At 34.4% G+C, this 27,862-nt stretch overlaps 4 protein-coding genes across 9 annotated transcripts; 3 read left to right on the top strand and 1 right to left on the bottom strand.

The window, feature by feature from the left end:
* Positions 1-422: 422 nt before the first annotated feature.
* Positions 423-3,538, bottom strand: LOC105113105 (Protein kinase superfamily protein). Its single transcript, XM_011009135.1, has 4 exons — positions 2,533-3,538; positions 2,094-2,126; positions 1,697-1,957; positions 423-1,571 (listed from the first exon to the last, which is right to left on the bottom strand). Exons 1-4 carry the CDS (start codon positions 3,218-3,220, stop codon positions 610-612), a joined length of 1,944 nt encoding a protein of 647 aa, XP_011007437.1. The 5' UTR covers positions 3,221-3,538; the 3' UTR covers positions 423-609.
* Positions 3,539-9,791: 6,253 nt separating this feature from the next.
* Positions 9,792-14,984, top strand: LOC105113058 (transmembrane protein 184 homolog DDB_G0279555-like). 5 transcript variants are annotated; one of them, XM_011009070.1, is made up of 9 exons: positions 9,793-9,939; positions 10,061-10,284; positions 10,375-10,431; positions 10,569-10,677; positions 11,566-11,750; positions 11,856-11,944; positions 12,325-12,586; positions 13,650-13,901; positions 14,186-14,984. In XM_011009070.1, the coding sequence occupies exons 2-9, from the start codon at positions 10,090-10,092 to the stop codon at positions 14,534-14,536; spliced, it is 1,500 nt and encodes a 499-aa protein (XP_011007372.1). In that variant the 5' UTR covers positions 9,793-9,939; positions 10,061-10,089; the 3' UTR covers positions 14,537-14,984. The 5 variants fall into 5 exon arrangements, with proteins under 5 accessions (XP_011007398.1, XP_011007388.1, XP_011007372.1 ...); XM_011009076.1 differs by having other exon boundaries at positions 9,793-9,943; positions 12,358-12,586; XM_011009062.1 differs by having other exon boundaries at positions 9,794-9,943.
* A 3,633-nt stretch (positions 14,985-18,617) lies between these two features.
* Positions 18,618-21,195, top strand: LOC105113033 (SEC1 family transport protein SLY1-like). Its single transcript, XM_011009023.1, has 2 exons — positions 18,618-18,738; positions 18,915-21,195. The coding sequence occupies exons 1-2, from the start codon at positions 18,708-18,710 to the stop codon at positions 20,750-20,752; spliced, it is 1,869 nt and encodes a 622-aa protein (XP_011007325.1). The 5' UTR covers positions 18,618-18,707; the 3' UTR covers positions 20,753-21,195.
* Positions 21,196-23,516: 2,321 nt separating this feature from the next.
* Positions 23,517-26,120, top strand: LOC105113020 (isocitrate dehydrogenase [NAD] regulatory subunit 1, mitochondrial-like). 2 transcript variants are annotated; one of them, XM_011009010.1, is made up of 4 exons: positions 23,517-24,183; positions 24,529-24,768; positions 25,241-25,319; positions 25,507-26,120. In XM_011009010.1, the coding sequence occupies exons 1-4, from the start codon at positions 23,692-23,694 to the stop codon at positions 25,779-25,781; spliced, it is 1,086 nt and encodes a 361-aa protein (XP_011007312.1). In that variant the 5' UTR covers positions 23,517-23,691; the 3' UTR covers positions 25,782-26,120. The 2 variants fall into 2 exon arrangements, with proteins under 2 accessions (XP_011007312.1, XP_011007304.1); XM_011009002.1 differs by having other exon boundaries at positions 23,526-24,213.
* Positions 26,121-27,862: the final 1,742 nt, after the last annotated feature.

Here is a 27,862-nt window from a genome sequence, read left to right as displayed (position 1 = left end):
ATCTAATTATCATTATCATTATTATTATTTTAAGTCTTATCAGTATGAGTATTTAATTTTTCAAGCTAGCTCTCGCACACTCGATTTCTTCCTAATCGAGTAAGCACGTCCTCCTCGCAAAAAGAAGAATTCTTCTCCCGGCCTCCCTACATTCGAACCTTGGATAACAATATGGTATCTTCAGTTTCCAATTGGCTTGGAGATATATGCATAGAACTTGCCATGACCAAGCATTTCTAGCTCCTCTTCCGTTCTCTATCGACCACTATTGGATGAACCTGTTGTAGAGCAGGAGCATCAGTGGAGAAATCTGTTCGAATATCAGGGATTTAATTTGCTTGTTAAACATAACCATTTACAGTTCTAGTTTTAGGAGAGTGATGGTAAAGAAACAGAACATAAATAGTTCAAAGCATTTGGAGTTCTGGAGGAGCCATGGGATGCACAAATTGTATTGAGGATATTTTCGAGGTGTAAATTAAAGAGAAGGTTTGCAGTTTTCTGGCCATCAATCTCTCTGTTGCAGTTTCGACATGGATTAGATGTTACATGTTGACGCCCGTATGTAACGACCAAAATATACTAATAACGGAGCACAAAGTAGAAATATTAATTGCTGACATTAGGTGTAGCAGAACTGCTAAACCACTGATCAGTTGTGGAATTCGATGACAGCGGTGACCGGATATTCTTTAGCAATGCAGCCACAACACAATCCGGAGGATCCTTTTTCTTTGATGCATCGTTATCACCATGCTCCTGTTCCAGATTCTCCAACTCATACCCCCCACTTTCCATTGCTTTTAGTTCCTTTAGCACCTCATTCATACAAGGTCTGGTTTCCTTGCCCGGCTGCAAGCATAAAAAAGCCAACTCTGCAACTGAAGTTGTCATTCTTTTAATTTCCTCATCTGACTTGTACCCAAGATATGGGTCAATCAACTCATCAAATGCACATTTTTGAATCTTGTTTATTGCTAATGTGGCCAAATTAATCTCATGCTGATTCCTAGTCATATCAACAGCAGGCTTTGATGATATGAGCTCAATGAGGACAACACCAAAGCTATAGACATCACTCTTAGCTGTCAGCTGGTAACACTGATGGTATTCTGGGTCAAGATAGCCAGGTGTTCCCTGTGGAGCAGTTGAGATGTGACTGACATCGTTGGGGAACAACCTGGAAAGCCCAAAATCTGCAACTTTCACACAGAAATTGTTGTCAAGAAGGATATTGTGCGTTTTTACATCCCGGTGAATGATATCAGTTGCATGCAGATAAGCCAATGCGCTAGCCGTTTCTATGGCAATCCTCATTCGAATAGTCCAAGTTAGTGAACCAGATTTGGCTCGATCATGATGGAGATGATCTGCAACTGTGCCATTGGGAATGTATTCATAGACAAGGAGGAGCTCGCGGCTGTAGCAAGAAGTACACCCATAAAGAGACACGAGATTTTTGTGGCGCAGGCGAGTAAGGATTTGAATTTCATTCATGAACTGCTTTATCTTCTTACGATTGTGTTCATACAGGCGCTTGACTGCAACTTCCCGCCCATCTCGTAGTTTGCCTGTCGAGATTGATAAATAAAAAAAGAAAAGCCCATAAATAAAGTCGCTCGCTTTCTTTCTTTCATCCTTCGTTTTTCAGTTAAGAAAACCTACAGTAAATTGTTTTTCAGTTAAGAAAACCTACCGTAATATACAGTTCCAAAACCGCCGTCACCAATTTCTTGTTTGGAATCGAAGTTGTTTGTGGCTTCTTCAAGTTCAGAATAGGAGAAGATGGGGACCCCAAAGTAGTTACTGTCCCCTTCCGGGTCTGATTTTGACGAGGGATCTGAAGAAGCATTTGCTAAATTGACGTTAGAGGAAATGTGTTTTATCTTGTGTCGATGCCAGCGGATGAAAAATACGGACACCAAAATTATTAACACCATGAAAGGGATTCCGAGACCTGCAGTTGAAAAGAAGAGTACTGTACTTTTTAAATATATCCTTGGATGAAACTATTTTACTGGCAGGATGTTTTTCATTGGATGTTGTTGCCGAAACATATGCAGAAGAGATCGAAATGTTGAGAGGTAAATTACCTAGTCCGAGCTTCAATCTCAATTTTTCTCTCTCTGCAACACGAATAAAAAAAGGAAATATGGCATTAGTGCAAGAAAGTTAAAACAACGAATTTATGCATGCTTTGCCAAATCGAATTCTCCAATATTTAATATGAACAAAAATCAGCAAAAAACAAAACAAAAAATTCAGAGCAAGGAGGACCTGCTTATGAGTAATATGGGATTTTGTGGCAAGCTAAATTCTATTCTCACGACCCATAATTGTAAACCAAACCCAGTAAGCTAAAATCAATTGCATAGAAGACAGGAATTTAGTGGAATACCAGATATAACGAATAGTAGGTCTAGTAAAATGTCTTAAGGTCCTCAGGACTATACGGGGTCGTAGTATACAAATACAAATAAACTTACATGTATTTATCTCTCCCTATTTTTGCTGTGTCCATGCATATCATACCTTCAATTGAATGGATGCACTTGGGCTTTCCTTTGATGATTTTACATTCCCCTCTTTTCAAATAACAATGATAACAGTGACGCCATACGAACACTTCAATAGAGAAGGTAGCTGTTAACAGCCTGAATATGTCACCATAACTCTCGGTTTTGTTCACTGGGAGCTGAAGAATTGAACAGGTAGGTGGAGGACTAGGCAGACTGGTGTCGCGAGTATAATAGATGCTGAAGTTCTTGCATCCTGTATACTTAAATTCAAGATGTTTAGGAAAATTGACACTGGGGTCACATTTGAATAAAGTTAGGCTGGAGATTTCTCGAATAGTTAAGTATGGGAGACTGGCTGGAAGATTCAAATTGTTGAAGGAATCGCATGAATTGGAATTCAAATGTCCCCGCAATTGCTCATCAGTGATTGAAATGGTACCAGCCTGAGAGATGCTGTGAAGTTCAAACCGTTTTCCTCCCCTTACTAGTTGGATCCTTTGAGATTTTTCGTCACAACCATCCACCGCATAGGGACCGCATATCTCAGGACTTGTGTTGTTGGCAAATGGGAACCCGATTTCTCCGAGCTTTCCACAAGTGAAAGGCAGACAGTTCTTGAAGGCCCAGCCATCTTCTTTGGAAGCGCAAATAAGCAAAGGGTGAAAGAGGGCAAAGAAAACCAGCAAAGGGACGGGAGCCATCCCCGAGCTCCCAATTTTAAGAAACAAAATGGAGACACCAACAGGATCAACTTTTCTTGCTTGAACTATGTCTTGGTGTCTCTTCAAAGTACATAATTCTTTATCTGGCAACACACGTCAGGTGACTTGGAAACTTGAGTAGGAAGACTAATGATTAAGATGGACAGCAGGTGGGGTAGCCCTGCGAAATTCACATGTTAGATATCGTCTGTTTGGTCGGTGATAGCACTAGCCCAGTAAATTTGCCCCTGGTCTTTGAAAGACTCCTTCCCACTGGCTAGCAAATCAAAGAGAAGTTGACCTATTGACTTTTCAAAGTCTTCTTCCCAAATACCACGCAATATTAACAGAGACTTCTTTGCAGCTTGTTATAAACGCCTGCATGTGCAAAAACAGGAAAGCGAAGTTTAGGGTTTCGCTAAATTAGATAAGAACCCTGTGGTAACAATGCAATAATGCATCCTTCTCAAAGAATGCACTCCATTACACGGTCCCTGAGCAGCTCAGGCTGAGCTTACTAGATGCCAAGGATGGAGTTCTAGGGAAGATTAGAAATTGGTGAGAGAAAAATAAGCATCCAAGGAAAGTTCAAACGTCGAGGAGGGATCATGGAGGCAGAGGTGTAGTTCATGGGTCATAGTCATCTCTAAAGTGTGTGTGTTAGTGGCCATGAGTCCAAAGGTGATGTCTCAATTACTTTCATTCATGGGCAGTCTGGGTGGAGGGACCACAGAAAAACCTTTCTACAAGGGAATCAATTTGTTGCATAGTAATAACTAGATAGGGGTAGCGCTCTGCCGTGGTCGAACGTAATTTCTTTTAACGTGAAAAAAGTGCCAAGGCAATGCAAATGTTTCCAGAAAGCCAAAAAAACTTAAGAGTCGCTTTATTGACTTGTTTGAATTTAATTAATTTAAATAATATATATATAAAATATAACAATAATAATTGACAAAAAAAAATTCACAACCTAAAAAACTAATAAAACTTGTCGGAAGCAAACTAATAAAACTATAAATTTTAATTATTAAACAATTTAATATTAAAAAGTAAAATTAAAAAAATATAAAAAATAAATTAACCTGGATTAACTTTCTAAACTCGTGATCCTGAGCATAAGATTAAGATAATTCTATAAAAAAAATTAAAAAAAAAAAGAACAAGGATCAATTCCTAATGAATCAAATGTTCAAGTAATAAATTGAAAAAAAAATTAAAAAAAAAACCTAATAAAAAAAAACCAAAATCCACACGTATTAACCTTTGAAACTTCGATTCTTGTTATGAGTTCAAGACCAACCAAATAGAAGGTAAAACTAACCAAATACCATAGCAAAATTCTAAATCAACAAAATACTAGAATATAAGATTGAAAACAAAATTCAATTAAGAATAAAAAAAATGATGAGAACTAAATTTGATACTAAAATTAAATGAAATAAAATGATGATGGATAAAATTGAAAAAAAAATCAATCAAAACAAGATAAAAAAATCAAAACAAATAGTAATAAAAAAAATAAAGATTGAAATAAATATAAAAAAAATAAAAGACTACCTTTATAATTTAGCGAGAAGAATAGAGATAAAAGAGGAAAAACAAATATATTAAAGTCAAATCATTGCTTCATCATGTATACTAGCAGCATTGATTAGTACTTAAAAGTGTATTTTTATCATGGTTTTATATTATCATTTTGCACTTGAAGTATCAATAACTCCTTAACTAAAGCATGTTTTATACTAATATATCTAATAATATAACATACCTTTAATTTATGGTAAATGTTCATTTTAAATGCAGACCTATCACATAAATGAAAGGATTGATTGATGACTTTAAGAACTTAAATTGCAAGGGCAAAGAGATGACCAAACTTAGAAAAGAGATGCCGGTGCAGTTCATACCGGAACACTGTTCGGTAATTGGGTCATATCTGGAGTTGTAGATCTTATATTTAGGTCCACTTTATATTAAATAAATTTTTTTATTTTAAAAAATACAATTCATATATATATAAAAGATTAAAAAATATAAATTAATCAGAAAAACTTTCTCAAAAAATAAAAAATAATCATCATTTTAAAATTGGCTTTCTAAATGACATAAAAGAGAGAATAGATATTAATTTAAATTTAAATATAAATATAAATAAGATTAATTTTTAAAAAATAAAAAGAAAAAAAGAAAATATTTTTTCTTAAACAAAAAAATTAATAGTTTTGTCCATAATAAAACTAGTGGGATGAACTTGGACTATGAACTCAATCAGGTTTAATATTTTTTTTATTAAATTTACAGCAGAACCTTAAAAAAATAGCAAATAGTATGGCTGTATAGTATTCACTTAACACATTTTTCCTTTAAATTTATAGTAAAAACAAAATAGTGAACAATACGTCCATAATAAAACGTGAAAGGAGTGACCTATATGATTGCATAATATTCACCCCCACACACTTTAGATTATAAGTAATTAAATTATTAAATTGTGATATGTTGTGAATTAAGTTAAATGTTTCATGAATGTTAAAATAGTATATAAATATTGCCAATGTTTAATTTTTTCTAATGAAAAAAAATCATGTAGGGATTAATCTAATATGATTTGATTGAGTTTATAGGTTTAAAAACAACTCAAATAACTTATAAAAATATAATTTGATTTAAAAAAATTCAAGATGACATATTGTTTTTTATATTAAGATAACAACATATTAGATTGATTTGGGTTAACTCAAGTTAACATGTTAAATTTATGATTCAGGTTATAAGACTATTATAACCTTATATATATTTATAGAAAAATGAACATTAAAAATTATTCATGTTAATTTGCCAAATTCATGACCCGAGTCATAAAGTGAAGATAACCTCATAGAAAAAAATGACATAATTTAACCTACTAAACCTCTGAATCTAGTTATAAGACTGAGATAACTTTAGAGAGCAAATAAATATAAAATATAAAGTTTAATTTCTAATTAAACTTGTTAGACCAAGTGATGAACGATAAAACTTGTAAAAATTTTAATAAAAAAAAAGTCAAGTCAACCTTATGATTAGTACTTAAAAGTGCATTTTTATCATGGTTTTATATCATCATTTTGCACTTGAAGTATCAATAACTCCTTAACTAAAATATGTTTTATAATAATATATCTAATAATATAAGATACCTATAATTTGTGGTAAATGTCTATTTTTAATGCAGGTCTATCACATAAATGAAAGGATTGATTGATGACTTGAAGAACTTAAATTGCATGGATAAAGAGATGGTCAAACTTAGAGAAGAGATGTCGGTGCAATCCAAACCGGAACACTGTTCAGTAATTGGGTTATATCTGGAGCTACAGATCTCAGATTTAGGTCCAATTTATATGGATGGAAAGGTAAGACATAGGCCTACAACTTTCATATGGAGCCCAAGATCTAAAAAGGCCATTATCAAGTCCAAATTGTAGCAACAACAAAGAAGCCCGAATCTGTCTTCCAGCCCGAGCACTGTTCAGTATTTTGGCCATATCTGGAGTTCTAGAAGTCCAAATGAGCTGAATTTTTTACACAAGAAAGCTGAGACAATTGCCTACAACTTTCATGTTTGCAACTGGCTCCAATTTTGACGTTATCAATGACGTTTTGGGCAGACAAGAGAAGATAAGGATTGTCACCAAGTCAAAAGTTGGCCACCCACTTATCAATTAGTCATCAAATCAATAGTTCCCAATTTTGGCCTATAAAAGGAGGCATTTGCTATGCATTTAGGCATCTTGGTTTCCAGATCAAGATCATGCTCTTCCTTTCTCTCTTTGTATTTTTTGTAATGTTTATGCTTTGCTTTCATTAATATTAAGTTTATGCCTTTCATTTCCTTTCCTTTACTTAGTTAACTTTTATGTTCTTATTTTGTTTATTTGTTTTCCTTTCTTTTATTATGTCTAGCTAAGTTAATTATGTCAAGGTGAAAAGGTTACACTAATGGTGGAAGAATAAGTATAGTGTAAACTTAATATGGACTTTAATGTTTGATACTAACATGTTTTATATTTGTTATCTTGTTCACTCTTTAATACTTTGCTTGTTAAATGACTAATCTTGATTTATGTTGTATAACACTTGGTACAACAAATGCTTGGCACTTTCATAGCCCATAATGTATGGTATAACCGACACCTGAGCTATGAAAGGAACTTGATTTGTTGTTAACATAAGTTATAATCATGAATGCTTGACGAGATTTACAAGTATTAGCATTAATTGAATAAGATGACTAATGTAATCATGTTAACAATATATAATCTGATTGGAACCTCCTTTGTGTGTGGTTTCCAATTCAATAATAAGAGTTTATACTATACTTGTTTGATATACCATTAGTGGAACCTCTAACCTTGACATTTGTTATTATTATTGTTTAATCCTTACATTAATTTTCCATCTCCAAGTTCTCATCATCTTCTTCTTCTTCTCTTTCTTTATTATTATTATTATTACTACTACTACTACTACTACTACTACTATTATTATTATTATTATTATTATTATTATTATTGTTGTTGTTGTTGTTGTTGTTGTTGTTGTTATTGTTATTGTTGTTGTATTATTGTTATTTATAATTTGTACAAATAACCTCTCTGTGGTTCGACCCCGGTCTTGCCGGGTTATTTATTACTTCGACACTCCTGCACTTGGGAGAAGACATCAATCTTTTCGTCGTGTCACCTTACTTAACCCATTAAACACTATTCTTGTGTCATTGGGCTAGGATAACTTAATAAAAGAAAGCTTAAAAACAAATCAAATATAATATTAAATGATAAAATTAAAAAAAAAACAAATAAGTTAAACCCCCCAACCTGCAACCTGAATCATGAAATGAGAGGCAACACTATAAAAACAAATCCAATTTTGAAGGATCCATGACCTTAGTTATGAAACTGGGATAACCTCTTCAAAAGAAAATTAAAAAAACAACCCGATTTAACTGGGGTTAAATGCTAAAACTCACGTCCATGATCATGAGACCAGGACACCCTCATAAAAAGCAAATCAAAATAGATTAAGAAGTTTAGTTTTCAACCAACCCAATACTAAATGATAAAATTACAAAACAAAATTAATTGAAAAACAAAAAATAACCCGAGTCAACTCAAGTTAATCTGCCAAGCAATAGTCTTGGTTCATAAGGCCTAAATAACCTAATAAAAAGCAAAGAAAATAAATTATAGAGTTTAATTTTTAATTAACTCAATATTAAAGAATAAGATTGTAAAAAAAAGTTAATTAAGAAAAAAAATTAAATCAACTAGATTAATATAACAAACCCGCAATACGTGTCATAAAAGTGAGATAATCCAATAAAAAATAAATCTAATATTAAAGAATAAAAACAAATATTGATTGAAAAAAAATCAAATAAAAAAAACAAATTACTTACATGTATAAGGTCAAAGCGACAGTTTTCACTATAGATTATAATATTAAAAACCTCATATGTTTTAGTGTATGGTATAACTAATACAATAAAGAGGATTTACTAAGCAAATTCATATGTAAGACCTGTTTATTCATGTGTTTTAAAAATGTTTTTTAAAAAATAATTTTTAAAATTTTTTTCTATTTCAAATTAATTTTCATGTGTCTTCAGATTATTTTAATGTGATAATAATAAAAATAAAATTTTAAAAATAAAAAATTATTATTTTAATATCTTTTCAAACAAAAAATATTTTTTTAAAAAAAGAGCATATAACACACCACTTCATTTGTTTTCTATGCTCTGCCATGAGTAGTGTAAAAAACCAAATTTCCAAAGGAACCTTTACTTCAACTTAATAACATGGTTTGATTTTATTCCAGCTATGCATGTTTATTAGATTTTGTCATCTACCCTGTCCAAATATTAAACAAGTCTGATTGGTCATACTCAATCTGTAAGTATTTCCTTATGATTTGTTTACATGACTGTGGTTCTTCGTGTGATAAAACCATGGATGTATTGATATTATGAACAGCTCCTCCAAAAAAGTGTTAAAAAGCCAAGTTCAAAGACAAAAGGACAAAAATTAAATTAAATTTGGGCAATAGATTTTTTACATCATTTAAAAAGTCTTTTAAAAGCACATTAAAAATCACAAAACATTCAATTAAAAGAAAAAAAACAATTGGAATATTTTTTACATCAATTAAGCTTTTAAAAGCATGATAAAGTTCAAAAAAACCCCTAAAAAAATCTAAAAAGACCCAAAAAAGAATAAAGATTTTCTAGTTTTAATATTAATTAACTAAATCAAACCGAATAAAAATTAAAAATTAATTAGTTTGAACTTTTTTTAATTTTTTAAAATAAATTTTAATTTAATTATTTTTTAGATTGAAACCAAACGGAATAAAAAAAATTGACCTCTAGTACTAATCAAAGCCCTCACTCTGCTACATGACGGAGTGAATTAAAAAAAACAAAAATGACCAGTCAATTGATGTCATGATCATATCAAAACCTTGTGTGGGAGCCAGGTGGGACCAAAAGCAGCTGATGTGCTGTGATTTTTATTTTTAATGAAAGTCTTTGCTTTCTATACGATAATGTAGTGAATAAAAATCCTTTCTTTGTTGCAGAGCAGGATTATTTCGCCTATGCCCACTCACCCCTCCAGTTTCCCGGCCTTCTTCAATTCAATTTGGTCTAAAAACCAAACATACAAACAAGCTCAGCTGTAGGCACGTGAATTATTTTCATTTTTTTATTTGAATTCTTTGTTATTGTTATCTAATGATTTATGAATGAATGAAAGCTTCGAAATTTGACTCACAATCATTCTCTCTTTGTTTTTTTAGATTGATTCTGGAAATGGGAAATTCAAACTATGCTTCATGATTGTGAGCATTTGAGAGAAGAAAGTCAGGCCATGGAGTATTTACAGGATCTTATAGTTTATCTTCTTATAAGATTCTCAACTCCCTTATGGTGTACTTTGATTTCTGGTGCTTTTGTGCTTCTAACCTTATCTTTGTCTTTCTACCTCTTGTTCGAGCATCTCTCCGCTTACAAGAATCCTGAGGTGACTGATCGGCTCCTTGTCTCCCTGTCTTGTCTTTAATTTTGAACGAGTTAGTTGAGATTTGTTAGTTGACTTTTTTTTATCTCTCAGGAGCAGAAGTTTTTAATTGGGGTTATCCTTATGGTTCCTTGTTATGCTGTAGAATCGGTGAGTGAGTGATTTTTTCAGCTTGTTTGAGGATTATTTTGTGAAAAGTTTGAATTTTGAACAATGGGTTGTTTCTGTTTCGAATTTGGAGAGGTGGGGGGTTTTGAATTTTTTCTAACATGGGTTATTTTGAATAGTTTGTGTCGTTGCTGGATCCGTCGATTAGTGTTGATATTGAGATATTGCGGGATTGCTATGAATCGTTTGCTATGTATTGCTTTGGAAGATACCTTGTTGCTTGCTTAGGTATGTTTCTTACTATGAGTATTTTGTGTGCAATGAAGGGTTCTTACCTGAAATTTGGTTAATTCGTCTTGTATAATTTTGTAATTTTCTAGATTCTGTGGTTGTAGTTTTTTGAAGTTGTTTACTGATCTTCATATATTTTCTTCTCCATGAAATAGACATTTCTATACTTCCGTCTATTTATCGTGTTATGCAAACCAGAATCTTGAGAATTTTTTAGCACTTACATGCAGTTTTCTTCTGCAGTTTGTTGTTGAACTTGTTGTTCCTAAAACCCCACAAGGTCATGATGGAGTTTTCTTGAATACTAGTTACCCTCTGAAACAAAAAGAACTTGTTGAACATGGCCCTTGTCATCGCTTTGGTTTTGACAAATGCAAGGGTGTTCTAGGTTCCTTTGAAATGTGCAAAAATTAAAGTTATGCAGGAAACATGAACATATGAAGTGAACACTTCACAAAAGCCATAGAATTTCTTCCAGCCAGAAGGCCAATATTATGTTACTTTACCATAGATTATCTGAGTATTCAGAGAAAAAAGTAAACATAATCAAATTCAGTCTATAATGCACGTGTACTAATGCACATGTCCAGTTGTTTGCCAATCTAGTTTTGAATGTACATCAAATTGCAAACTGTTTTCGTGTTTATGAGTGAAAGTTGTGTTCTATATAGAACACTTTGATTGTGTTGCCGCATGATAATTTCAATTATTGTTTATCATCATGGCATGCAGATCTTCTTTGTTTATTTTTTTTATTTTTAATCATAAATAGGGATGGGATATTTTTCTATTGTTTTCTCTAATTACTCTCCAGATTTAATTTTGTTTATCTTCTGGTGTTGACATTGTTATTGATGGTTTCTCTCTTTTATTTACTTTTTAAAGGTGGGGAAGAAAGAACAATTGAGTTTTTGAACAGAGAAGGTCACTCAAGTTCTAAGGCACCCCTTTTAGAGCATAGTCATGAAAGGGGAACCATAAAGCACCCTTTTCCTATGAACTATATCCTTAAACCATGGAGGCTTGGTCAGTGGTTTTACCAAGTTGTAAAGTTCGGTATTGTTCAATATGTATGTTCATTTTTTGGAAGTTTTGTCTTTTTGCATCTCTTTTACGTTTTCCAATTCCAGCATTCTTAGATTGGAAAGCTTAATAACTCGTATCTTTATTGACAGATGTTAATAAAGTCCTTGACAGCAGTTTTAGCTGTAATTCTTGAAGCCTTTGGTGTATATTGTGAAGGAGATTTTAAATTGAGATGCGGGTAAAGCTGATCTTGATTCTTACATTTTTGAGGTCCATTGTTTCTTTTCTTCTTTGAAACTTGAACTGTTTGTTTCCTGTAAAGGCTTTCTTGGTAATGATACAGGTTAAGAATTAATTTCCTATGCCAATTTACTCATTGGTTCATAGTTTAACTGTATATTCTTTAAATTGGTCAATCTATGTGGACTCTTTGTTGTATACGCAAGTGTGTGTGTTTTTTACTTCTAAACTGGCCCAATTGATATGCACATTCTTTTAAAGGATTTTTCTTGTTAAAAATACTGATTACCTTAGCATTCCCTGGTTTTGTAGGTATCTAATTACCTTAGCATTCCATATACAAATTCCTAAGTGCCTTAGCATTCCCTGGTTTTGTAGGTATCCTTACATAGCGGTTATTCTAAATTTCAGTCAATCTTGGGCATTGTACTGTTTGGTGCAATTTTACACTGCCACAAAGGATGAACTTGCTCACATAAAACCTTTGTACAAGTTCCTGACGTTTAAATCAATTGTATTTTTGACCTGGTGGCAAGGAGTGGCAATTGCTCTGCTCTGTTCTCTTGGTTTATTCAAAAGTTCTATAGCTCAAGGTCTGCAATTTAAGTCAAGTCTTCAAGACTTCATCATTTGTATAGAGGTAGACATCTTCCATTACCAATGCATCTCTCCTGCTATTCTACATATATAATTTTCATTCTTGATGGTGTCAGATAATCTATTGCTGTTCTAGTAGCTGTCTTTTCCATCGTGAAATGAATAGGTTAAGGTCTTGGGCAATTTAAATTTCTGAACCACCCAAATGCCACTAGGTTCTTTCGACGAGTCAAGATTTTATGTCAAGGTAATTGTGAAAGTTGTGTAATTTCTACAAGATTGTTGGAATTCATATGATAGAGGAGAAGCAAGATTTTGTTTTTTCAATAAAATGCCCCTGCATCTTTGTGTGCCTTCTATTATATGTGAATGGGTATAGAAGAAACTTAAGCATTCTGGGAAGTGGAAATGTCAACTATTTGATTCTCTAGAGAGGAAACTATAGCATGTTGCTGATATAATGAACTTTAGGTCAAGGGTCAATTTTTTGACTTAAGGTGATGCAGTGAGGAGAGAGGAGATAATAGCGGTATATCTCACAATTTGGAAGGTGTGTGGTAAAGTGTTAGATGCAGTGTCCTTGGGCTTTAGCTTTAGTGGTAATGGGGAGAGGGAGGTTTTGAATAAAATAGACTCATTTAAAATCTTTTCAGTAAAGAGAAAAAACAAAATAAAAGATTGCTTAAGTGGATGTACTGTTTGGTTGCTCATGTAGCATATCTAGGATGTCATTTCTCATGGACTTAAACTATCTAAAATGCTGAACACATCACTTTGCATTATATGGTGGAGTTAGACTGATAGTTACTGTTATGTCTGTTTAAACACCCTTATAGAATGTTTTATGGGGCGATTTGTTTTGTTTTGCTGTTCTGGGGGTTTCTGAATGAAGTTACTGACTATTGTTGGCCGTGTCTTTTACTGCAATGTGCTACATATATGTCTGTTCAAATTTGATTGGTGAAGTTTTCTTGTAACTACTGTTATAATATTCCCGGGGAATACAACAGTCATTGCTGTCTGGATCTCTTCAATAGAGTTTATAACTGCTCTTTTCTCATTCAAAATATTGAAGTTTAACAGGTCTATGTATTCATCCAGCACAGATGGGCATTGCTTCTATTGTTCATCTGTATGTGTTCCCTGCCAAGCCTTATGAGCTAATGGGAGACCGGTTTCCTGGAAGTGTTGCAGTTCTTGGAGATTATGTATCTGTTGATTGCCCGGTAGATCCTGATGAGGTTAGAGACAGTGAGCGGCCAACAAAGCTACGCCTTCCTCAACCTGACATTGATGTTAGGAGTGGAATGACCATAAAAGAAAGTGTACGAGATGTTGTTGTTGGTGGTGGTGGATTTGTAAGTTTCTTCCATTTAGCTTCTACTTGGAATTGACCATTGCAATTAAATTATTGCTGTGCAATCACTATGGGAAAATATGATAATTACCCATTTAGCTTCTACTTGGAATTGACCATTGCAATTAAATTATTGCTGTGCAATCACTATGGGAAAATATGATAATTACCAAGTGTAAAACTCAAATGTGGCAATGCATACTGTGTTAATTAAGTTTGGTGAAGCACATGAGTCATTACATCACATTTATCCACTGCTGAATCAGCTGTTGGCTTCCCATGCAGATTGTGAATGATGTGAAGTTCATCGTAAACCAAGCTGTGGAGCCTGTAGAAAAGGGGATTATAAAGTTCAACGAGAAATTGCATAAAATTTCTCAAAATATGAAGAAACACAACAAGGAAAAGAGAAGAACAAAGGATGATAGTTGCATAGCAACAGCTTCACCCGCAAGGAGGGTCATTCGTGGAATTGACGACCCTCTTTTAAATGGGAGCATCAGTGACACTGGGATAGCAAGGGGGAAGAAACACCACCGTGAGACATCAGGACATACCAGTGGAGAAAGTGGAGGAGAAAGTAGCAGCGATCAAAGCTATCTTATCAGAGGTCGTAGATGGGTCACTAAAGATTAGAGTCCTTTCTTTTTTCATCTCTTTCTATGGAAACAAATTCAGGGGTATCAGATCAAGGATCGAAGAACAACTGGACCTAACAAACTCAGAAAGATGTCTTGTACTGGCATCCCAATCACACGAGCTATTATTTTTCTTCGATGAGATGGCTGTTGGCTGACATGCATGAGAGCATTTTACTGTTCGACAACGAGACTGAAGGTTGGGGCTCAAATTTTCATCTGAGGAAATCTTTTCATCAGCTGCAAGATCCTTCACATGGGCTTGCTAGACATGTATCTCATATTTGGTTTTTGAAATTGAAATGTTGTATAAACGCTTAAAGAAAGCCATTGTTGTACGTGAAAACCTATACAGCAATCGAGCTACTTGGATGCTTGAGGCATTGCCTTGTATGGATGCTTGTTAAATTAATGTGTTAATGCATATCAATATTTCCACTTGACAATCTGTTCCGCTTATTTGGCCATAGAAAGATGAGAAATATCTTTTAGCACAGGACAAGATTGATAGAAAAAACGCAAACGCACATTCCTAAGATAGAAGATGCAGGTTGATATTGGCTCTCCTCCAATATTGAAAATGGAAACTGATTTTCTTAACAGGTTAGGACTATTTTTTTTAATTGGCCTCAAGTTGAGGATAGTTTTTAGCCCAGTAGCCATATTGTTTATTGCGCATGCATGCAACTCCGCCACCAATGAAGTTGCCAAGTACGCCGGTCAGCGAAACCTTAACCACCGGTTATCAAACAAAACCTTGAACAATCGTGTATTGACTTGGATAAAACCCGCACCACCCTTACACAAGGGCAGTCCACCAACAATGTTAAATTAAATCAGACATAGCCACCACCACCGCGTCGTTGCACATCGCTTCTGATCGCATGCATAAGAATCGTCAGCATTGAAGATAACGTCACATTGAATGATGAGGAAACATTATTTAAAGAAGAGGCAAGATAACGTCGCATTGAATGATGAGGAAACATATATAGGACTTCCAAGAAATTAGGACTTTCAAGAAATTGAGGCTCGAAATTCGGGGGAACAATACCGAGATGTGGTTTATATGTTTGTAGGATAGATTAACTCTTGTGATGTTAAATTTTATTTAAATTTATTTATTGAGTTTAATTTAGTTATTGTTGGATATTATATTTATTGGATTATAAACTTAATTGTTTGTTTTAGTTAAGGTTTTAGTATTTATATTTTATTTTTTAAAATATTAAAAGAATGCTAAAAAAACAATCCATGAGAAGAGAAGCTTGATATGAATACGTGATCATCCATCCATCATTCCAACCCATCATTCAAACTATAAAAAAACTCGAGTTTTCTAGCATATTAGAATCTGGAGCCTCATCAAGTCAACATCATTAACACTTTCTCCACCTTCCGGTTGCATGAATAGATCTTTATCATCCAATTCCCATATCTCTGGATACTGTCAATTGAAAAGGAAAAAAATAAAATAAAAGTAAGCTTCAATTGCTAATGGCAAGGGCTGTCCTGCTCGGGGAGAGATGGTGGGTGTTATAGACTGAAGCCTCGCTGCAATGAAATTTTCTATAACTCGATTCCTCAACTTTGGCATATACATATGCATAAGACCCTTCATCGATCATAATTATGGAAGGAAAAATCTAAAATAAACTCAACGAATATGTTACCTTATCATGCAAAAAGAGTTCAAATAAGGGACCAAAATACCGTTCTCGAAGATCTTCCATCATCTGCCCAATAGTGCTTTATAATAAGCACGAGGAAGAATGGGGAGAAAAAACTCATTGACCTTAACTCATACTTACAACCACAATTTTTAGACAACTCACTTCACATTAAGGAGAATGTGAAAACTTTTCAAGCACTACAAGTGCAGCAGGTGAGTAGATGCCCTAAAAAACAAGAATGTTATATGATTTAGACAGCTCACTTTACATTGCGAGCCTTAAAATGGGAGATTCAAAACAGATGCACCAATTTTGGCAGTGTGACTTGTTCTTGCAGATGGAGAGTAGCAGATGCGAACACTTTAATGTGGTATGTTGCTCTCTTTCAATTCCTGCACAAACTATACAGTTAGCCAGATTCTTAAATTTGCCAAGGGAGGGAAAAATCAGCAACAGTAGATTAAGAACGCCAATTACTATGGGATAAGAATTCTTTCAAGCCCTTAGAAATTGTAGCTGTCTCCTTGTTTGTACTGCCAACCTTAATATCACAGGCAAAATGAATTCAGAAAAGCATAAAATAAGAAGTTTGATACCAAACATAAAATGATATGCCCTTATGCTGCCAAGTGCCAGCTCCCTTCACAAAGGCTACACTCTCATTGCCAAATGGTTGAGTCTTTTACTCTGCCTTTTCCTTATTTATTCAGAAACTTTTGTCAAACCATCCTCTGTAACTATATCCAGCAACTTTTATTTTGGCTTCTCCGATTCTCTCCTCAAACTCTCTCATGCGTCAATTATCTCTGCAGCAGCATCCTAGAAATCTTTGGCTTTTGTTCTCTATATCGTCCACAAATGCTTCCAACAAAGCAAGGCCATAAATCAAATTACCATCCATATTCTCATGCATTCCATTCTTGCATAATTCTTGAGTAATATTTCTACCTAACATGCATAATGCTAACGCCTGCACAATTCTTCCTTGCAAATAATATTCCCAACAAAACTCCAATAGGAAACAACAATGTTCTCATCACTTCACATGCTCTCTAGTCAATTCCAAGTCACACAAAACTTCTTATTTTTTGTCCTTATGTGCTTTCACTCCAACTGGTTGCCAAGAAGCACAACTTATTATTTGTAAGTGGGGCTGTAGAAAAGGATGGATTTTGCAAAGGATAGACTATTCAGACTCTTCTGGCTCATTTTTTGGTGTTTTCTCTAACGAAATCATGAAGGATGGCCATAGATTTGAGCAGACACTTTGCTTAAATTAGTTAGCTATCCATGTCTAAAAGAACGACCAGTCTTATCTTATGGTATATAGACATAATAATGCTTGCAGAAGTTTTGGATAGTGCTCAAACATGGACAGAAAGAAAGTTTAAGTGCATAATTTTGCTGGTAATGTGAGCACTCGGCAAGGCTCTAACCTTACTTTTGCACTTTAACAGGAACCATCAACTGACATTAACCCGTGTTTTTTTTTTTTTTTTAAAAAAGCTCAATTAATTCAAACCTTCCTTCTCCCCCCAAGGTTGTCATCTTCAACAGTTTCGATTATTCAAATTATCAGAAACCTTGACTTCAATAAAACAAATATAAATTATGAGCCTTCCAAGTTCTGCTGCTTATGAAATGAAAAACCTCGAGTCACAGATAATAACATCCTAAACCCCTCCAAGTCCAGGAATTCAAAGACTAGTCTGAAAAAGGCGTCACATTTTTTTTTCAAACTATAATCAGAACTGCCCTTTATTTTGTGAATTATGATAATCAGCGACACCCGCAAAAGTAGTCTAAACCCTAATAAACATCTAGCCTGTGAAAACACGATGCGAGGGAAAATTGAATGCAGATTAAAAGGATAAACATGAAAAATTGAAGCTTTTTGAGAAATGCAATCTTTACACTGAAACACATACCTTAAGGAACAATTCTCCAGCCAATTGTGCCTGAATAACACCTTCATCAGCTAATTGATAGTCTTCCTTGATCCCATTTTCCTGATAAAAAATCACCAACTGGCTAATGAACAAGCAAAAAATCTTAAAAAGATATGTAGTAATACAATAAAGGAAACAATGAGACCCTTTTCATTAGGAATGCTTTTACCATAAGCCAAATTCTCCTCTACTTCCCTCTCAAAACCCCACTTCATTTGCCTGTTTCTAAAAACCAGCAAGATAACCACGCATTTATGGCTCCGTATGACTGACGTGGCAGTCACTCATTGGTCAAGACAAGTAAGAGTCAACAACGACATCAATAAAATGAGTTCCAAACATATGACGTGGTACAACTCTATTGGATAATCAAAACATCACTATAATGAACCCGAACTCGCGGAACCAACTATATATAATCAAACCCCTGTTCTCTCCATTCTTGACAGAGAGAAGCTGGCAATGAAGAGATAAATTGAAGAGAGTACAGAGTAACAAATCTGCTCTCCGAAATTTCACGAATTAAGAACCTTTTCCCCCTACTGTTATGGCTCTCAATCGGCGTCAAAAACAAACAGGTCAGTGCCTTTTCTCTCCTTTTCTTTCTCTGTCTAGATCTCTTTTAGAATTAAGCAACAACCCATTTGTTATTACTTAGATTTAAGCCCAAATAACCGTTAAAACTCTTTCCTTTTGTTAAATTTGATGTGTTTATTGAGAAGAGTTTTGAAATTTGTTTTTTTTTTGGGTACAGAATGTATAATCCGGATGCTAAATCTGAACCAACCTTTGAATGCAACTGGTACTACTAATGAAGAGGTTTACAAGATCTTGATCTATGATAAGTTTTGTCAAAATATACTATCTCCATTGATTCATGTCAAGGATCTGAGAAAACATGGGGTTACTCTTTATTTCCTTATTGATAAGGATCGAAAGCCTGTCCATGATGTCCCTGCTGTGTACTTTGTTCAGCCAAGTCAAGTTAATGTTCAGAGGATTGTTGCTGATGCGTCGCAATCGCTTTATGATAGCTTCCACCTGAATTTTTCGTCGTCCATTCCTCGTCCACTTCTTGAGGATCTTGCATCTGGGACATTGAATTCAGAGTCTATAGAAAAGATTTCAAAGGTGCATGATCAGTATTTGGAGTTTGTGACTTTGGAGAATAATTTGTTTTCGTTGGCACAGAAGTCTTGCTATGTTCAGTTGAATGATCCGTCTGCTGGTGATAGAGAGATTGAGGAGATTGTTGAGAAGGTTGCTAGTGGGTTATTTTGTGTGTTGGCAACACTTGCGGTTGTGCCAGTTATTAGGTGTCCGCGTGGTGGCCCTGCAGAGATGGTGGCATCGGTGTTGGATCAGAAGTTGAGGGATCATTTATTGTCGAAGAACAATTTGTTTACAGAAGGTGGGGGTTTTGCGAGTTCTTTTCAGAGGCCAGTTTTGTGTCTATTTGATCGGAATTTTGAATTGTCAGTGGGAATACAGCATGATTTTAGGTATCGTCCTCTTGTTCACGATGTTCTTGGCTTGAGGCTTAATAGGTTGAGCGTGCAAGGGGAAAAGGGTGGGATGAGGTCATATGAGTTGGACAGTTCTGATCCATTTTGGGTGGCAAATGGGTCTCTAGAGTTTCCTGAAGTTGCAGTGGAAATTGAGACTCAGTTGAACAAGTATAAGAAGGATGTTGATGAAGTGAATAGAAGGACTGGAGGAACTGATGGGGCTGAATTTGACGGGACAGATTTGGTCGGGAACACAAAGCATTTGATGAATGCTGTGAACTCCCTGCCTGAACTGACGGAACGGAAGCAGGTGATTGATAAACACACAAACATTGCAACTGTTTTGTTGGGTGAGATCAAGGAGAGGTCTCTTGATTCCTATGCGAAAAAAGAGAATGACATGATGGTCAGAGGAGGGATTGATCGGAATGAACTTTTGGGTGTGCTTAGAGGGAAAGGAACCAAGATGGATAAGCTCAGATTTGCAATCATTTACCTTATATGTTCTGAAAGTATTAATCAATCAGAAGTGGAAGCAATTGAAACTGCTCTTAGGGAGTCTGAGGTTGATAATTGTGCATTCCAGTACGTGAAGAAAATGAAGTCCTTGAATGTTTCATTGGCATCAGCAAATTCTGCCAGTCGAAGTAACATTGTTGATTGGGCTGAAAAACTTTATGGGCAGTCAATTAGTGCTGTGACAGCTGGCGTGAAGAATTTATTATCTAGTGATAGACAGCTGGCATTAACGAGGACTGTGGAAGCTTTGATGGAGGGGAAGCCAAATCCTGAAGTTGATTCTTACCTTGTGTTTGATCCACGTGCTCCTAAGTCAGGTTCTGGTACCAGTAGCAGCCATCTGAAAGGGCCATTTAAAGAAGCTATAGTGTTTATGATTGGTGGTGGGAATTATATGGAGTATGGCAGCCTGCAAGAATTTGCACAGCGTCAGCAGCCTGTCAAGCATGTTATATATGGAACAACAGAGATTCTCACAGGAATGGAGTTTGTTGAGCAGCTTACAGTGTTGGGACAGAAGATGGGATTGGGTAGTAGTGTTGCTCCCCCTGCTCCAACCCGCTAGTGCTGGTATTTTTGTACATGCATTTTAAGGCCAGTTGTTTCATGGTTTAGGCATGAAAAAAAGGAGTTACAAATGCTTATTAAACATAAATGGATTGGTGGCAGAATATATTTTGAAGCTGGTTAATACTTGAGAATTAGGTTTTCTTCTTATTTCTTTGGTTCACGCTTTATGAAGGGTGTTTCAAATAGAACTTCGCCTTTCCTTGACAGTCTGAAAGGTTCCCTTTTATGTTCATTCAATTAAGATGGTATCTGCCATTACTAAAAAAAGGTTTTTTGATGTTCATGCAGTTATTCTTTCTCTGGTTAGAAATATATCTGCTGTTTCTTTTTTGTGAAATTTGATCGATAGAGAATCATTTGTTAGTTTAATCCCTATACCAATATGTATGAATTTATATTGTTCCAAATTTGTTAGATAATGAAGCGAGTGCTTGATAATTGCATGTGTGAGCAACCTGTCTTTTGATGCTTGACTTCTAGCATATCTTTCAGCTTGCGATATAAACCAGCCAGAAATCAATCCTCATCATCAAAAATCTGTCACAATTCATGACCAATAGCATATGGTTTTGCCATGCTTATCTTTTAATTCAACCTTCCGTTATCTGATCTTGTGTTAGATGAATTAGGCATTGGGCAACAGAGGTTTGCCATTTTCCTGCCAACGTTGAACGAAATAGCTACCGATGACCAGTAGTGGGGGTTTCTTCACTGTACATTTCATTGTCTTCCATTTTCCTGCAAAAGTTGGAGGGCCACCGAATTTACACGCTCCATGCGATTAATGTGTAGTACTGATTCAGGTCAATGAGCTCTCCTAACCATTGCCTGTAGTTTTAAAATGCTCAAATATCCGATCACTTTCCAAGACGAACTGTTGAGGGGGGAGTTTGCCAAACTAAGAAACCTGATGTAATGTAAGGTCATTTACAGGCAATTATGAAATTCATTGATGCAGATTGATTGACCATCCTGCTATGGACAGACAAGGCAACAGGTAATGGTATGATAGGTGTAACTTACACAGGAAATATTCAAAATTGAAATCCTAATCTACCATAATGTCTCGCACAACATGATGAATTGCTCCTCCACCTTGTACTGTAACAATTTTTAGGTCCCAACTTTCCTTTACGAGTCCATTTCGGTATTGAGATGTTTGGGAATTGGGATGTTGATCATCCATCCGCTATTCCCATTTCAGTTTAAAAACTGGAAAATCGGGAGGAATTGAATCATAACCAATTCATGCTATATAGCATTTGGTTACTGTGTTGAGGCGGAGATATGTATTTCTTTTATTTTAAAAGTATACAAATTCATTTAAAAAAACTATTATCATAGATTTATTTTATATTTCTGTTTTTTAACAAAAAAAAAACATTTATGTCATTTCTGTATCTATCCATTCTGGCCCAGGATACAAACCAAACCAAACATAACCTGTAAATAGATGTTGACATGCAGTATTATGTAATCAGAATCAGTATTTCTGTAAAAAAAAAAGAAGAAAAAAGATAAATTCTAAAATCAATGAAGCTGAATTTTATCTCAACTCTGTTCAACAAAATTAGAGTTGAAACACTGCATCAGCACAAGCAAATAATTACCTTAGGCCTAGTTTGTTTAATGAAAAATAATTTTTTAAAAATTAGTTTTTAAATGTTTTTTGTGTTTATTTGTTATTAAAAAAATAACCAATAAAAAACACTTTTCAGTCAAAAAACGGAAAATATTTTTTGAAAATTATGAAAAATTTAGAAATGTCATGTTAAATTTGGTCCTCGAACTTTTAATTGTTATATATTTTTTATTTTGAATATTTGTTTTTCAATTTAATCCCTTAGAATTTAATATATTTTTTATTTTGAATATTGTTTTTTCAATTTAATCCCTTAGAATTTAATTTTTATATTAACTTTTGTCTTTATTTTTTTAATTGTTATTTTTTTCTCGTATTATTTTTTAGTTGAAATTTTTTATTTATTAAATTTTATCCTCATTCTTTTGATTCTTACTTATTTTATTTGAAATAATTTATGAAATAATAGTAATTATTATTATTTTAATTTCTTTATCTTTCAATTTTTTTTATTTGTTGGATTTGAACTCTATTGTTTTGATTATTATTTATTTTATTTGAGATAATTTATGAAACTATATTTTATTCAATTTTATTCTCATTTAACTTTTTAATTTATAAGATTTGTTCCTTATTATTTTAATAAATTAAAATAAAATAAAATATTAATAAGTTATTTTCCACCTTATTTTTCATGATACAATTAAATACTGAAAAGTATTTTTCAATTTATTTTTCATTATACTATTAAATATAAAAAAATAATTTATTTTTTTAAAATTCACTTTTTTAAAATTTACTTTTCAAAAAAAAACTATTTTTCAAAAAAAAAAAAAAAGCCTTAATGTAAAACTTAGCAAGAAAATCATTGTTTCTGCATTTTATTTTAGGCATATCAATATCCATCAATTAGGTTCTAAATGTTTCATACAATTCTCAATTCAATCCTTTAATCAATATTTAATTATTTTTTGTCAATTATTTTCCAATATATCTCATAAAATATTCACATCAGACATAAAACGTTAACAAATACTGATAGGCACTTAACTGCAAACCACCTCAAGCGTTTTAGACCCACCTGATAAGATCTTTTTGTTTTGGTATTAAATTGAGAATAAATATATAATCAGGGACTGAAATTGGAATTTTCCCTGATCTCTTCACTACTCTCCTCCAGAATTTCCCTCCTTTCTACCCCTTGAATGGCCTCAAAACCCTAATTTCAAAAATCAAACCCAACAAAAGCCTTAATTTCCCTACTCTTTTCTCTCCCCTTGAATGGCCTCAAAATCCTAATTTCAAAAATCAAACCCAACAAAAAACCTAATTTCCCAATTCCCAGACCCTCCATGGCTCGCCGGTCTTTTTCACTCCTCAAAACCCTAACCAAGCCCACCACCTCCTTCTCTCTAACCCCCACCCCAACCTCCCGATCCGTCACCTACATGCCGCGACCCGGCGACGGAGCACCACGCGCAGTCACCCTCATCCCCGGCGATGGGATCGGGCCTTTAGTCACCGACGCAGTAGAACAGGTAATGAGCGCGATGCACGCACCGGTTTACTTCGAGAAGTACGAAGTCCACGGCGACATGAATCGCTTTCCGGCAGAAGTAATCGAGTCGATTAAGAAAAACAAAGTTTGTCTGAAAGGTGGACTGAAGACTCCGGTCGGCGGTGGTGTCAGCTCGCTGAATGTGTCGCTAAGGAAGGAATTGGATTTGTATGCTTCGCTGGTGAATTGCTTTAATCTGCCAGGGTTACCCACACGGCACGAAAATGTTGACATTGTTGTTATTAGAGAGAATACTGAAGGGGAATACTCTGGGCTTGAGCATGAGGTGGTTCCTGGTGTTGTTGAAAGCCTTAAAGTAATTTACTTTTTTTGATGTAGTGAATTGTTTTGTGTGTTTATTGTGTTAATTGTTAATTAATGTTAATGATTTTTTGATTCTATCGTTAATGAAGAATATGTGGGACCTACAAAAGGGATACTTTAATTGATACTCTCTACAGTTTGCTTATTCAAGTTTGAGTTTTTAGGAAGAGAGAAATGTTATAAAAATTAATTTGATGATTATTTTTTGTTTCGTGTTTGATCAATAACATTGTTCTGTGTGAGTGATGCAATTGTTTTCTTTTTTTTTTCTAATTATGGTGTGTTGATGATGACATTGTGTTTTCAGGTGATAACGAAGTTTTGTTCGGAGAGAATTGCAAAATATGCATTTGAATATGCTTATTTGAATAATAGGAAGCAGGTGACAGCGGTGCATAAGGCAAATATTATGAAACTTGCTGATGGGTTGTTTTTGGAGTCTTGTAGAGAGGTTGCAACAAAATATCCGAGTATTAAGTATAGTGAGATTATTGTGGATAATTGCTGTATGCAGCTGGTATCGAAACCTGAGCAATTTGATGTGATGGTAAGTGTTTTTTATTGAAACTTCATTGATTATTGCTTGAATTAGAGTCTGTGATGTTATACATTGTTAGTTGATTCCTTGTGTATTTATGTTGTTGGTGTGCAACTTTGGTTTTGTTAGCAGTGGAATGAGTCTGTTGTTCAGTGGCAGGTATTCATATAGTTAGGGGAAAATTCCTCTCGCTATTGAACGTGGCAACATGTTTATCAATGAATGTATATGCATCGAGTTTCAGATTGTGATGGATGGTTGATGCTCTGTAGTCCGTTGATGGAATACAAGGATACTAAAACTATAATGTAAAATAATCGAGAATTGTACTTGTAGTTTTACCTTTACATATCTCCTCACCGAGCTTCTTGCAGTAGCTACAGTCTCCTGATACATGGTCTTGTGTATGCTTGATTGTTACTGACTCGATTAGCACTCTTGACCTTTTCAATATTAAAAACCTGTATTATTTTCTGCACAGGTTACTCCTAATCTTTATGGCAATCTTGTGGCAAATACAGCAGCTGGTATAGCTGGAGGCACTGGTGTCATGCCAGGAGGTATGACTTTGGTTACAAGTTCTAATTCTGCAAAAGATTTTTCCCCACCTTCTTTAACAAGTTATAAGTTAAGGAATCCTAATCATGAAGCTGTTAGGAGCTTTATAGTTTCAAGTCCTTTGGACCTTTTCTGTTATTATCAGCTCTATAAGCTTGCCTCGTCATGTTGTTTTTGGAAAAACTACAGGTAATGTGGGAGCTGATTATGCTGTTTTTGAGCAAGGTGCTTCTGCTGGAAATGTGGGAAAAGAAAAAATGGTGGAACAAAAGAAGGCAAATCCAGTGGCTTTGCTCCTCTCGTCTGCCATGATGCTGAGACACCTTCAGTTTCCTTCATTTGCTGATAGACTTGAGACTGCAGTGAAGCATGTAATATCTGAGGGGAAGTGTCGAACCAAAGACCTTGGTGGAGACAGCACCACACAAGAGGTGGTTGATGCTGTCATTGCTAATCTGGACTGATACTGGGAATTCTGCCTCCATTTTCAGCCATTATTTCATACAATAATGTCTTCCTGAGCAAGTATCATGTTACTGTTCTTTTTTTCCCCTTTTTGCTGCTATACAAGTTAATACCAGTCTTCCGCATGAGATGATCATAGGGTAATACTATTCTTCTTGTTTCTTTCTTTTTGCCTTTTTCTCCTTCCAAATAAGTTGAGCTCTTTTCTTTTTTGGTTGTGTGGGGATCAAGGAACGTAGTACTTGAGAACTTACCCCTTATTGTACAGTTGAATGAAAAGTTCTACATTTGTATCATCCATTTCAGGTATTTTTCAGAATACACTAGTTCATAGAGCTGTTCCTGCGGGTCAGATTAAAAAAAAATGTAAAAAATGTCATGACTGTAAGAACTATTTAGTATTTTTATGAAATATGACCCGGGGGGTCAATTTTGAAATCTACTTGCTTATCTATTTTTTAAATTTAAATTTAAAAATAAATTATATTGGAGCTGTTAAAATGATCTAGTTGATATAATAGATCAAGTCTGAATATGACTTGGAATATAACTCGGATAATTGATAAAAAAAAAGCATGGTGTAGTTCCTCCTACTAAGAAATTGGATAATGAAAATTGTTGTATCATATGAAAACAGCGGGATGACCAAATTTCCTTGTTGGATTTAGATTCGGTACCTATATAGTCCATCCATTATTGGAATCCTGAGCTCTGGAACAAGCAATCGGTCGTAGTTTTCAAAGGCAGGCACGCTATTAAACTGCCTCAACATAGGACCATAACCTAGTGATGTTTTTATGAAAGTGTTTTTCAAAGTATAAAAATTGTATCTTTTCTTAATTATTTTATTTCTGATATTAGTATATCAGAAACATATAAAAAAATTACTTAAAAAATATCAATTTAATTTTTTTAGAAGAAAAGCAAGTGAGTTGAACGGAAAAAACACCTGCCCTAGTCTGAACAATATGGCTATCATTAGGTTGAGCTTATATAACGTGGTGTTTTAACCATAAATTATCAACAGAAATAGATTATTAGATGGGAAGATTAATTTATGCCAAATCCAAAATGTTAGAGTGATAGAAATTGAAACCACATGGAACTCCACTGCCATTCAAGGTATTGAGTCATTAACAGGGCTTTTGAACTTTACGACTTGTATTTAAAATCAGACACACATGGAAATTATATATAAGCAGGGGATAAGGAGCAATTATGTCTTCATAAGAAAGAGGAAGCGACTTCATCAAATATTACTAAACTTATTTAATAAGAAAAATAGAGAACTGATTATTGAATGGTTCTTGAACGGCGGAAGTATGTTTTGATTTGAGAAATCAATCAAAATAATCGACTGATTATTGATTTGTTAACAAGTGAAACAATTTTGTGACGTTCTTGGTGAATTTGTAATTATAATTTGGAAGGCACGTTCATCAAACTCTATGATTCCGTTATTATCTAGGCAGTTCTACAAGGATGAACTCTACTATTCAATGGCCATCTTTGGGGCAAGCAGAAGTCTCTTCTGAAGCCTTTTAACTCTATCCATAGATTCCTTCCTACCACAGCCATGCCAAAACATCTGATATCTTACGAGCCTTTCCAACCTTCTTGAATTAGTGCCCCCGGGGTTCTCATTCACAAATATCTCCCTGGCATTGTTTTGGATCACATTGGCTCCTTGCCCCCTTAAGAAAACGTTTCTTCCTCGAGTAGAAGATGACTGAACTCTACGCGCATGGCCGTGCCAGGCATCTGTACTGGAAGTGAAAAATTCTACTTCACAGGTAAATCTCAAGCTCATACCTTACTAGTGTTCTTGTCTTGTTCAGTATAGATATATGACAAAGCACATTACTACTTGTCTTGTTCTTGTTCTTTCCCCTTGAACATTCCCGGTGCAAAATTCAACAAATGTTTACAGGTAATGGAATTTCATAAAAACAAAGGTAGATAGATTCAGGGTCAAGATTAATGCAAGTATATTATAATTTGTGAATCTCCCTTTCTATTGTTTCCAAGCTGCAAATTCTTTGATTATAAAATAAAAGACATGGTGGAGCAGGAGATAGAC

This window comes from Populus euphratica, unplaced genomic scaffold (genome assembly GCF_000495115.2).
Source record: "Populus euphratica unplaced genomic scaffold, PopEup_1.0 scaffold5.1, whole genome shotgun sequence".
In the NCBI taxonomy this organism is placed as follows: domain Eukaryota; kingdom Viridiplantae; phylum Streptophyta; class Magnoliopsida; order Malpighiales; family Salicaceae; genus Populus; species Populus euphratica.
The sequence above is the reverse complement of the archived record's forward strand: the minus strand, read 5'-3'. Positions and strand labels throughout refer to the sequence as shown.